Source organism: Megalobrama amblycephala, linkage group LG22 (genome assembly GCF_018812025.1).
Source record: "Megalobrama amblycephala isolate DHTTF-2021 linkage group LG22, ASM1881202v1, whole genome shotgun sequence".
Taxonomy (NCBI): Eukaryota; Metazoa; Chordata; class Actinopteri; order Cypriniformes; family Xenocyprididae; genus Megalobrama; species Megalobrama amblycephala.
Genome location: NC_063065.1, coordinates 13,686,259 through 13,699,739, shown reverse-complemented (window position 1 = coordinate 13,699,739; position 13,481 = coordinate 13,686,259). Strand labels below are relative to the sequence as shown.

The 13,481-nt window shown below is 37.8% G+C and overlaps 1 protein-coding gene across 17 annotated transcripts in view; it reads left to right on the top strand.

Moving 5' to 3' along the window:
- Positions 1-11,983, top strand: part of cnksr2a (connector enhancer of kinase suppressor of Ras 2a) — a 104,131-nt gene extending 92,148 nt beyond the window's left edge. For 16 of the 17 annotated variants that reach the window (XM_048174726.1, XM_048174715.1, XM_048174713.1 and 13 more), the window contains 2 exons: positions 7,974-8,173; positions 9,639-11,983. In XM_048174726.1, the coding sequence (XP_048030683.1) occupies positions 7,974-8,173; positions 9,639-9,869 (431 nt within the window). In that variant the 3' untranslated portion in view covers positions 9,870-11,983. Of the gene's footprint in view, positions 1-7,973; positions 8,174-8,465; positions 9,200-9,638 lie in introns of those variants that run through there. The other variant, XM_048174722.1, reaches the window with a different exon arrangement.
- The last annotated feature ends 1,498 nt before the right edge of the window (positions 11,984-13,481 follow it).

The window sequence follows — 13,481 nt, the reverse complement described above, 5'->3', positions numbered from 1 at the left end:
AAAAATGTTGTTATACTGGTTGAAAGTCTCCTCATATCCTGATAGAAATCACTATGTTAATGGTCTAAATGTATTTTTATAAATATATATCATATATGGAAGGCATAGGACCATAAAATGTTCATCCAATTATTATATTTGTTCCGAATGAAATAATATGATGTCCTACCTTCCTGTCAACGCATGTTTTTACATACCCCCGCACACCCTGTTCGTGCAGACATCATACGCTATCAGTGCGTTTCATGCTATGCAGAGTTTATACAGACAGACGTCAGTCACGGAGCACCGCAAACAAACAGCAGCCATCTTTTACAGTTCCTACCGAATCAAAACAACAAGCTTATGCTGTGTTCATGCCATAACTACCGTAATTAAGAGATGGCAACCCGTGACGTTCTAACAGGAGCTGTTCAGTCTCAGACTCGGATATATGCGTATCCATGTCAACAGTATCAACACCGAAATGAATCTGCAGCAGTCAGGTACAAGCTCTCTAAGTTGTTTACATTCATCATTATTGTAATGTTATGTGCTTTGAGACATGAGGTAGTTTAGCGGCATCTCCTTTTTGACTTCGATATGCTGGCAGGACGGGATCATATGCTTTCAATGCTAGCAGGCTAACGTTAGCATTTCCCAGATCACCTACTGCACCTTAAATTATTATTTTTATGTTATTATTTATTGTTTTTGTTATTTATTCATTCATTTATTATGCTTTTTAAAAATACGTTTTCCCCGACCCATTAATTCCATAATTCATTTAATTAATTTTTATAATTGATTGACAGACCTATATGTGTGTATATATGTATATATACTGTATGTAACATACCTAAATTAATTTAAAATAAAGTCCTAATCTAAATAAATTAATAAAATAATGACAAAAATAATAAAATAATGACAATAATAATTATAATAATAATAAAAAATGTAAAAAATGTATATATATAATATATAATTTTATATGTATAATGTAATTTTGTATAATATATATGTATATTATATGTATAATATAATTATAATATGTATAATATAATTTTGCTTATTTTTTAATTTAAGACTTTTAAGAAGACTTTTAAGACTTTAATTGATTAACATAAATTTATAATGATGGCAAATGGGGGATGTGACTTGATCAAGCTTATGCAAAGATACTGCTGAATCTACCCTTTGTTACAATTTTGAAGTGTGAAAAGCTGTACTTGAAAGAAAATAAACCAGGTCGGCTCAAATCAGTCCACTAAAACCTCTTTACCACATTCTATTAGATTTTAATAACCCCTCTGATTATGAGAACAGTAGGCACAGCAGAGTTATTTTAGTGCATGTGTGAATTTGAGTGCTTCAATATTAAATTGTTAAGAGCAGTGCTCTCAGAGAGGGATGTGTGCAGGGATTTGTGGCTCTTTTTTTTTTGTCTGTATTTCTTTCTGTGTTTTCTTAGCTTCTGTATCTTCCTTTTTCCCTGTTTGAGTGTGTTGGTGCTGTATGAAGCATAAACAGTGCCTGAGTTGCAGGATTTTTTTAGCTGTGCTGTGAGGTTCCCCACTGAGATCTGTCCACTTCTTTCTTTCTTACACACGTGCACACATGCAGGCATCTTCGTCTAGAAATAGCTGCATGCTCTTTCCCATGAAACTCATTTTAAACCTGCTGTATTGGTGTGGTTCTGACACAAGCTCCTGGCCCACTTTAGTTTACTTTACCTGACTTGATTTTGATTTACAAGGAAAGTTAATCTTTATAGACATTTCTGTATGCCTGTCCTCTTGAATTTAATTTTCAGCTGTAGTGATACATATGATTAAAAATAATTGCATAGGAATATATAAAACAGAAACAATGATACTCAAAAAACAATAATTACATTTTAAAAATTTTATTCACAACATTTTAATTGTTGCCTTGAGGGACAATAATACAAAAGCAAACTTTAGCTTCTTAACTATAACTTCTTTTTTATTCCAAGAACAGACTAAACTATAACTTATTAACATATTAGTAATTTTTTATTCAATATTAATTCAAAATTTATACTGATTAATTAATATTGGTTATTGATGTAATTAATATTTAATTTTTGTTTAACAATTTTTCCCACAAAAATTTGTTTCAGATTAAACCAGGGTTTTCCAAACTGGCATTTGTGAGGGAACTGCTGAATTGATGAAAAGCTAATAATTGATTAAATTAATGAAAAAAAAAAAAAAAATTTGTAATTGGTCCTACTTTATAAATACTATATTCTAACATTTAAATTAATCATTTGATACATTAAACTTATTGTGTACATGCATGTTTTAACATTGTACTTATAATTACTTGTATGTAATTACATCTATAATTACACGGTTGATCCTTCTCTTACCTTTTAACCCACTCTTAAACTTACCCATACAACCAAACCTGTCCCTAACCTTACCCGTATCACACATCAATAGCAGCAAAAGTATTTTACAATACAACACAAACACAATAAGTACATTGCACTTTTTGTATTATTATTATTATTATTTTGGGAGTAAGTACGTTGTTGTTAAAGATATAAAAGCTTGTTTCTGCCACTAAATAAAAAATAAAAAATGTGATTTTTTTTTTTCTTCTCAGAATTGCGTGATATAAACTCAGCATTGCAAGTGAGCTGAGTTTTTCCATCAGAATTGAACTTTAAAACTCGCAATTGCGAGTTTATATCTCACAATTCTGAGAAAAGAATTCAGAATCATGGGCTATAAACTTGTAATTGTGAGAAAAAAAGTCAGAATTCCGGGATATAAACTCGTAATTGTGAGGAAAAAAAGTCAGAATTCTGGGATATAAATTCGCAATTGCAAGAAAAGAAGTCAGAATCGTGGGATATAAACTTGTAATTGCAAGGAAAAAATTCAGAATTCTGGGACATAAACTCGCAATTGCAAGAGAAGAAGTGAGATCCGTGGGATATAAACTCATAATTGCGAGAAAAAAAGTCAGAATTCGGGGATATAAACTCGCAATTGCAAGAAAAGAAGTCAGAATCGTGGAATATAAACTCGTGATTGCAAGAAAAAAAGTCAAAATTACGAGATATAAACTCACATTTGCAAGAAAAGAAAAAGTCAGAATTGTGGGATATAAACTCGCAATTGCAAGAAAAGAAGTCAGAATCATGGAATATAAACTCGTGTTTGCAAGAAAAAAAGTCAAAATTACGGGATATAAACTCACATTTGCAAGAAAAGAAAAAGTCAGAATTGTGGGATATAAACTCGTAATTGCGAGAAAAAAAGTCAGAATTACGGGATATAAACTCGCAATTGCAAGAAAAGAAGTCAGAATCGTGGGATATAAACTTGTAATTGCAAGGAAAAAATTCAGAATTCCGGGATATAAACTTGCATTTGCGAGAAAAGAAGTCAGAATCGTGGAATATAAACTTGTGATTGTGAGAAAACAAGTCAGAATTCGGGGACATAAACTCGCAATTGCAAGAAAAGAAGTGAGATCCGTGGGATATAAACTCATAATTGTGAGAAAAAAAGTCAGAATTCGGGGATATAAACTCGCAATTGCAAGAAAAGAAGTCAGAATCGTGGGATATAAACTCATGATTGCAAGAAAAAAAGTCAAAATTACGGGATATAAACTTGCATTTGCGAGAAAAGAAGTCAGAATCGTGGGATATAAACTCGTAATTGTGAGAAAACAAGTCAGAATTCTGGGACATAAACTCGCAATTGCAAGAAAAGAAGTCAGAATCGTGGGATATAAACTCGTAATTGCGAGAAAAAAAGTCAGAATTCCGGAATATAAACTCGCAATTGCAAGAAAAGAAGTCAGAATCATGGAATATAAACTCGTGATTGCAAGAAAAAAAGTCAAAATTACGAGATATAAACTCACATTTGCAAGAAAAGAAAAAGTCAGAATTGTGGGATATAAACTCGCAATTGCAAGAAAAGAAGTCAGAATCATGGAATATAAACTCGTGTTTGCAACAAAAAAAGTCAAAATTACGGGATATAAACTCACATTTGCAAGAAAAGAAAAAGTCAGAATTGTGGGATATAAACTCGTAATTGCGAGAAAAAAAGTCAGAATTCCGGGATATAAACTCGCAATTGCAAGAAAAGAAGTCAGAATCGTGGGATATAAACTTGTAATTGCAAGGAAAAAATTCAGAATTCCGGGATATAAACTTGCATTTGCGAGAAAAGAAGTCAGAATCGTGGAATATAAACTTGTGATTGTGAGAAAACAAGTCAGAATTCGGGGACATAAACTCGCAATTGCAAGAAAAGAAGTGAGATCCGTGGGATATAAACTCATAATTGCGAGAAAAAAAAGTCAGAATTCGGGGATATAAACTCGCAATTGCAAGAAAAGAAGTCAGAATCGTGGGATATAAACTCATGATTGCAAGAAAAAAAGTCAAAATTACAGGATATAAACTTGCATTTGCGAGAAAAGAAGTCAGAATCGTGGGATATAAACTCGTAATTGTGAGAAAACAAGTCAGAATTCTGGGACATAAACTCGCAATTGCAAGAAAAGAAGTGAGATCCGTGGGATATAAACTCATAATTGCGAGAAAACAAGTCAGAATTCTGGGACATAAACTCGCAAAAAAAGTCAGAACTGAGGGATATAAACTTTTTATATCTCGCAATTCTGGCATTATAATTTACAATTACGTAGTTATATTCCGCAATTCTGACTTTGACTTTTTAACTCGAACCGGTGAGTGAAAATTGCGAGATAAAAAGTCACAATTATCTTTTTAATTTTTTTTTATACCATGGCAGAAACAAACTTCCATATAAAGACCGCTAATATAAACTGTGACCGAAAATTGCAATAAATAATCAAAATAAAACAGAAATATTTAGATTTTTATCTGCTTGTCATTTGACCATTAACTGTCATCATAAAACTGTAAACATGCAAATATGTTGTAAAATTACTGAAATTTTAACTTAAAATCTCAGGGGATACTTCATGTAAATAGTTTAGAAGGTTTGGGAATGAAAAAATAATCTGCATAACTCTTATGGTACCCACATGGCGCCCTTGGGGGTTGTGGGACACACTGTTGAATGCTAATGAAATATATTACTTGGAGGAACAATTGTTTATTCAGATTCTTATTGATAAATGTGACTACTTTTTAAACATGGACACCTCTTTTACTTCTTCAGCGTCTGAAATGCTTTGTCTCATAGATTATGCTTAAACCATGTAGTTAGCAATCAATTCTGAATGGGCTATTAATTCTGTCCCATTTTGGTCTGGTGTCCAGATAGACTCATTTCTCTCCACAAACCTCACAGGAAGCCGCCCATTTGCTGCTGGATTACCACTCTGTTTATCTCCCCCGTATTACTTTTCATCTTCCTCTCGTCTCGCAGTCTATGGCCTCATGGCTCATTGCCATCTCACCATCTATATTCCCCATCTCCACTACCTCACCACCGATCTGCCTGTCTCACTTCCCGTCGGCCCCCTTTCGCAGTGTCCTGTCTAACTTTCTCTTCTAATATTCCCCTTTTTCGTCATCTCAGACGGATCTCCAGCAGCAGTCTATATATAATCCCAGTGGCTTTTTAATGAGTCTCCCTCTTATCTGTGTCTTTTATATCACTATATCTCTATCCCTCTCTGGAGGAGTTGGGGGCATCTGTTAGTCATCCACAGAGCCCATGCGTGCTGTGCTACATACTGAAGAGAAAAGAGAGGCATGGCCTATTGATCGTGACTCTCAATCACATGTTCCCCAGCAACTGGAAAGTTTTGCTGCACTACAAGAGTTCTGTGCCATTTAACAAGTTGCAAAAGGATCACAAAGAGCTTTAAAACTTTATTGATCTACTCAGGTTGAGTCGTTCTTATTGTAATTCATCACATGGCTAACTAAGCGGTCGATATAATGCTTTTTCTTTCAAATGATTGCAGGCATTTATCAAAAGCAGGGATCGCAAGAAATAACTTGCATACAAAATGATTAACATCATATAAAAAAGTTAGAAATATGCTAAATAAGTTAGAGATGTGGACTGACAGGTAGTAGAGTCTGTACTGGTTAGGGTTGTTACAGACAATAAATAAAATCTAAAATTCGCACATATCAAACAATAAAAAAGAATAGATTTATATTCTTCCCACAGTCCTTGGGGTCTTTGGTGCATAAATAGATAACGCCTGAATGGATAATCATTTAGATCATTTTTTAGTAAACAGCTACTAAATTAAACTCCCTTGCTGGATGTGATGTGCATACCCTGCATCTGCAGCATGTGGTGGGAGGAGCTGTGTGGGACTGCTGCCCTCTTGTGGTTGTTCAGAATAGTGGGTAAATACACGCCCACATACTGTACACTGTGGGTTCGTGAAGGCCTGATCATTAGAAACGCATGTAATATCTGCTAATAACACCCAGCACTAGATACTGTTCATGGCCCACACGCTTTACCTACACAAACACTCCAACAACAGAACACGAGTGATTCAACTTATTTCTGGACTAACACATGAGCACCAGCATATACAGTTGCACGCAGACAGAAATATCAAAGAAACAAGCAACATGCCATCCGCTTGGCAGAGTGATTGATTGCCAAACCTGAATAGCCCTAGGGAAGTTTTTCTTTGTTTTTAAAGGGGGCTGTGTTGAACGATTTCAACATGTCATTTTAAACAGTGCTGAAATCCGTCTCCTAGCTTTACTGTCCATCTTTAGGTGTCTACCACTATAAAACTGCAACTACTCAACCCGTTTTTCAACATACTGTAACAAGGTGTGATTATGTATTTTTGCCATTTTTGCATGTTAATGCAGTTTCTGTGGGTGGTAGCTGATTTATACTGGCCGTTAGCAATTTGAACAGCCACCATGTTACAAAACCCATCTTTGATCATCTAGTTACTGTTTACTAGCATTTCTAAATTGGCCATTAGCTGACCGAGTTGGTCAATAGCAGCAAAAAATCTAAGATGGACCATTAATGATGAGCTATTTACCATCTTAGACTAGCTAATGACCATTTTTGACCATGGATAATGGCCATCTTTGACTAGCTAATTATCATCTTAGACCAATTAATGACCAGTTTATTCCAGCTAATGACCACCTTAGATCAGCTAATGATTATCTCAGACCAGTGAATGACCGGTTTAAACCATCTTATGAGCCAGTATTGACTAGAATTGACCAGCTGATTACCAGCTTAAAGCAGCTAATGATTAGCTTAGACCAGCTAATCCCCATGTCGACTTGCTAATAACCAATGTTGATGAGTAAATATCCATCCTGACCAAATGATGACCATCTTGACCATAGTGACAGCTTGAACCAGCTAATCACCATGTTAACTAGCTAATAACCATCTTGACTAGAGAATGACTATCTTAGACCAGCTAATCACCATGCTAACCAGCTAATATCCAGCTTAGATGAGCTAATGACCATCTTGATCAGCCAATGACTAGCTTCTAAAACACCTCTTACATTTTAAGCTGGATATTTTAGCAGGGAATTGTTAAACACATTGAGAAGAGCAGATGTGTGTGTGTGTGTGTGTGTGTGTGTGTGACAGAGAGAATAAGAGATGTTGTGTTGACACAGAGAAACCAGCACACGTTTCTTCAAACGATAACAGATAAAAACCGAGACAGCGAGAGAAAATGTTCCCATATTATTTACATAAATCTGGGCCTGATTAAGCATTTTTCTATGCCAGCCTGACGAAAGACACTTCTCGTCCAGACCTTATGTCATTTGCTCTCCTTTTACCTTCACAATTTCAGACTAACAAAATAAATGAGCTGAGTATCATCAACTCTTCATGCCAACCTACACACCTGACTGAACATTAAAATGCACAGTTTAAATGTTGCAATCTGTCTGTTTCTTTTCCAATCCCACTCACTGTGCTTTGCTGGTGGAGCCACCCCTCTTTAACTCTGGCTTTCTGTGGCGCCCCCCACAGGCGGGGAGCCGGAGTGCCATCGGCAGGCGGATTCGCTTGGTGATTTGTACCGGGCTCTGGAGCGTGCCAGTCTGTCGCCCATTGGTGAGCACCGCCTTTCCACCCGTCTGGAGTACAAACACCTTTTCATTCGGCGTTGCAACGATCCACAGCTAAATGACAAACTGCATCATCTCCGCATCCTGCAGAGCACGCTAAAGGTATCTGACCTCTGCTGCCGCATGGGTCCCACTGAAACCGTGTGTGCCTGTTTGTTTCATCTGTCCCGTCTGTCCGTCCGTTCCTCTCCATCTGTCTGATGTCTGTGGGGTTCTGGGGACAGCAGGATTTTTTTTTTTTTTTTTGTAGTCCATTTTAATATGGTTTACTAAGCCAAACTGCTATCCCAGAATCCCATCCATGTTAGACGGAGTTCTCTGTCTGGTGTGGGAGGAGGGTATGGCCAAATTCTGCTCTGAACCCTGCTTCTCTGTGTGGGCTAATCTGGTTTAGGCTCTGCCTGGTGCCATTGGGTCTTCTGTGGATGGGTCCTCTGCTGTTACCCATCTCCCCCAACTCCCCAGCTGCAGCTCTGTGCTTATTATGTTGGGGCAGAGCCTCCCCTTGCATTGTGGGTAAAATAAACAGCTGTTCAATTGCACCAAAAGATTTAAGATGGACCAAGATTTATGAGCTAATGACAATCTTAGACCAACTAATGACAGTTTATGACCAGTTTAAATTGGATAATGTCCATCTTAGACTAGCTAATGTCTAGTTTATGACCAGTTTAAACTGGATAATTACCATCTTAGACCAGTTAATGGCTAGTTTAAAATGGCTAAAGACCACCTTAAACCAGCTAATGATCATGTTAGACCAGTTAATAACCAGTTTAACCCAGTTAATAACCATCTTAGACCAGTTAACGACCAGTTTAAAATGGCTAAAGACCTATTTAAAACAGCTAAAGACCACCTTAAACATGTTAGACCAGCTAATGACCATCTTAAACCAGCTAATGACCATCTTAGGCCAGTTAATGACCAGTTTAAAATTGCTAAAGACCACCTTAAACATGTTAGACCAGCTAATGACCAGCTTAAACCTGCTAATGACTATCTTAGACCAGCTAATGACCACCTAAGACCAGCTAATCACCATTTTGACCAGCTGATAACCATCTTTGATGAGACAATGACCTTTGGCATGGCCAAACTCTGCTCTGAACCCTGCTTCTCCATGTGGGTTAATCTGGTTTGGTGCCAGTAGGTCTTCCTGTGGTTGGGTCAGTCGGTCTGTGCCTGTGCTGTGTATCTGTGGCGCTGCCTCTGCACCCCCCCCCCCCACTCCCCCTAAAACCGCTGTGCTGTCCTCATTATGTTGGGGCAGAGCCTTCTGATGCATTGTGGGTATTATAAGCATCCCTTATCACTCAGACTTGAATGAAAGAAGGTTAATTGGGGGCACAAAGCCCCACAGTGCCAGAGGACTCCAGTCAAGTCTGAGCATGCTATGTGTGTTTGCGTGTATGTGCCGCTCTGCTCATCTAGGTTGAGTCCACATCGCTTCACGTCTACGCTAACCGCCTGTGGCGTGCTTTGACTATGACATCCTAACCACTGTATGAAGGAGACTGTATCTGTAATGCCCACCCTCCACTGCTCTCTTTCTTCACTCCCATAGGACAGGGAGGGCGAGGTAGCACTGATTGACAAGCTGCTGGCAAATCCTAAGCTCACGTCCTCAGAGTTCCAGGAATGGAAGAAAGTTTACATGGAGCTGTTTTCAGGAGAGCCCCAGCGGGACCGTCAGCCCAGCCCCGCCTCCGAGCCCAGCCCTGCCACCACGCCTGAACCCGCCCCCCGCACGCCCTCCCTCTCGCACACGCACTCCTACATCGAGACTCACGTCTGATGCACACTTCAGACACAAAAATACCGGCACATTATTTGAAGTAGTCGTCGCTCACTTCCACGGACCTTAGAGTGGACGTTCAAGGTGAAGTATGGGGTGAATTGGTGTTTATGGACTAATAATCTGACATTTTAATTATGTGGCTGTGAGGAATATATGTACAGAATTAACATTTAGGGATAAAATGATGCATTGATGCATGATTTTGGAATTGAAAATGAAGTTACATTATTTAGTAATTAATATAAAATTACCCAGAGGCTGTCTCAGATTATATGCAAATTAAAACAGTTGCATGCTGTCAAGTTTGACTTTCGTTTGTATCCATTTAAGTAATTATTCAAGTATTCAAGTCTTTTTTTTTTTTTTTTTTTTTTTTGCTCTGTTATGAAATATAGTGGTTATGTTCTAGAATATCTAATGAATATATTAGGAATCACAATAAGCATCTTCCAGTAATAGTTAATGCTTTATATAATATATATAATTTATTTTTTTATTTTAGTACCAAGTTTGTTTGTTTTTATAAGATTTTTACTTTCAGTTTTAATGTTTAACTCCATATTGGATCAGCCATCATCTAACACTCACTTAAAGTTTAAAAACACTAATAATTTAATAACACTGTTAAATGTATTCTCGAAATGAATATCCATTTTTCATATTGTACATTTTGTGATGCCTAAATTCACATGAAAAGTGTATTTTATACTGTTGATTTTAGTTTTTAGTGTTTTTTTTTTTATTATTTATTCAGAAAAAGTGCATAGAGTTTTAATTTTGGGCATGAAAATATTGTATCAGCCATTTTACTATCTATATATTCCTAGTATACATTTTACACCAAGGTCCCCAACCTATTAATTATACTGTACTTTTATCCCTCACAGTCTCGTTTTCATTCACATCAAATTTGATACAGCATCTACCTTGATTAAGGTCCTTAAACACAAATTCTTCTCACTTTTCCTTGTACTTCACATCCCGACAGCAATCGCAGACTCAATCTACTTGTGCTTTTTAAATACTTGAAAAACATTGTTTACGCAGGCACAGATATCTGTACAAAGCACTCTTAATGGCTCGACTCACAACCCACAGGCTTCAGAATATGCCACTTCTGCACACGGGGTTGCCATGGTTACAGGTCCTCCAAGCGGCTCAGACAAGGAGAGACAATGCCGTCGCACCGAGAACAAACCTGGCACACCTCTAGACAGGAAGCAGAGGTAGAACCAGAGCACTTGAACTTGGAAATGGAAGCTTCGGACTGAACTCTGAGAGGAAATGCATGTCTGAGGTGGCCTTCGAACACTAAACACACTGACTGTCACTCTGTTGTGCTGCTGTACCTTTGTTTGGCTGTCTTTTGGAAGCAAATCTCTCGGTGGACTCGCAGACGGTCATCACACAAGTTATCTACCATGTTTATATGCCACTTTAGCAAACCATATACTCTACTGTATCATACTATATATTTATGATCTGCTGTTATATATCGGCTGGCCCCGACTTATAGCATTTGTACATTTGTGTTGGAAGGTGTGTGGGTGTGCATGGAAAACTAATGTGGTTGCCTCATCTCAACACAATCTCTGCAGGGTGTTTGAATATACCAAGAAAAGGCATCTAAAGGAATATTCCTGGTTCAAAATCAGTTCATTTCTATTCACAGCTTCTGTGGCTTGGTGTTAGTTACCACAGTCAGTAATTTTCACTCTTGATGGAAGTCTGTGGGACAAGGCAATGGAGTGTTTTCAGGCAGAAATGTGCAACTTGGATTCTTGTTAAGGTGCTTATATTATTTCTTCCATACAAGAAATGTGTCTATAAAGTTAAGTAAAAAAAAGTTAAGTGTGAGACTTTTCTAGGAGCACATCTTCTGGTAATTCCTGAGGGTGGATTTGGCTCTGTGTAAACAAACCCTTTTTTGCTGTACTTAAACTTATCTTACAAAAGTTACAAGGTTTATGGACTTCACACGGTCAAGAGTTAAAGGATTAGTCCACTTTCAAATAAAATTTTCCTGATTATATACTCACCCCCATGTCAAAGATGTTCATGTCTTTCTTTCTTCAGTCGAAAAGAAATTAAGGTTTTTGATGAAAACATTCCAGGATTATTCTCCTTATAGTGGACTTCAATGGCCTCCAAACGGTCAAAATTACAGTTTCAGTGCAGCTTCAAAGGGCTTCAAACAATACCAGACGAGGAATAAGGGTCTTATCTAGTGAAACGATCGGTCATTTTCGAAAAAAATACAACTGTATATGCTTTATATAAACAGATGATTGCCTTGCACGTGCTTTCCGTATTCTTCAAAAAGCTTACGCTGTATGTCCTACGCCTTCCCTATTCAACTTACGGAACGAACACGGCGCCAGTTTCGGTTTTTTCTGTAAATAGAATAGGGAAGGCGTAGGACGCCATCTTGGATGACATGGGGGTGAGTAAATTATCAGGAAAATTTTATTTGAAAGTGGAATACTGGATATGACAAGGTCATATGCACAGACAAGGTTAGTAAACCATTCTCTCAGTTTTCAGCTGTAGTTATTTGTGAAACGTTATTATTAGGGGTTCAAGGCAAGCACGTAGCACTGAAACCCTATTGTAATTGTTAAAATTTCCAATGGTCAGCATTCTTTTCTAAAAGTGATCTGGCAGACCAAACCAGTAGAGAATTGAAACTTTGAGGGCTGGTAGTTTGGCCTGATCGGAACCAACCATGTGCAGCAAGATACATCAGAGTCTGATTGCCAATAATTATCAAAAAAAAAAAAAAAAAACGATTCAGTCTCTAAGGGCCACCAAAACGTTTGAAGTGGGCGGAGCCACTTTTACTAAAATGGCCATAACTCGGGAACGGAATGTGATAATTTCACCAAACTTGGCACACATATGTAAGAGCTCACTCTGTGGTTGCATGAAAAAGGACACAGTGACTAGCCACTTGGTGGCACTATAACATGGAAAAAACTTAAAAATGGCTATAAGTCTGATTGACTTGAAAATTGGCTTGCAGTGTCTTTATCCAAGGTGCCAAGACTGCCTTTGAAGTCATTCACATATCTCGAAAAATGCAGCTGGCGGCAGCCAATGAATTTTGAACAGCTACCAGACAAGGCTAACGGAGGCTGATCGGAAAAAAAATGTGCCTGTTTTACTCAAGACCATAGAGGACAGTGAGAAATTCATGCACATAGAGGATTGTAAATCAAGCAATTTTCGCACGCGCCCACAAAATTAATACCACATTGTAGAACTCTGCATTCTGAGCAACTTTGCCTCTAGGACTGCCGCTGTCAATCAAATTGTTCGTTAAATATTGGAAATCATTTCAAAAACCAACTTTCACATGGCCCTCTTCCTGCCTGATTTTCATAGAACTTAATAGGTGTGTTCGAGCTCATGCGGCGCTGCGCAGACCGATCGGCGGCTGACTTGAAGCCGTGCATTCCGGTTATTACTTTTGTCCGACTTGAGCTGGCGCTGAAGGCATGTGACTATGACGTATGATTTCAAAGTACCGCGAGAGTGATTCGAGAGCAGCCATCTGAGTCAGCCAGCGCAGCATCTCAAGAGGAGCTGCACGAGTTCTGATGACGACAC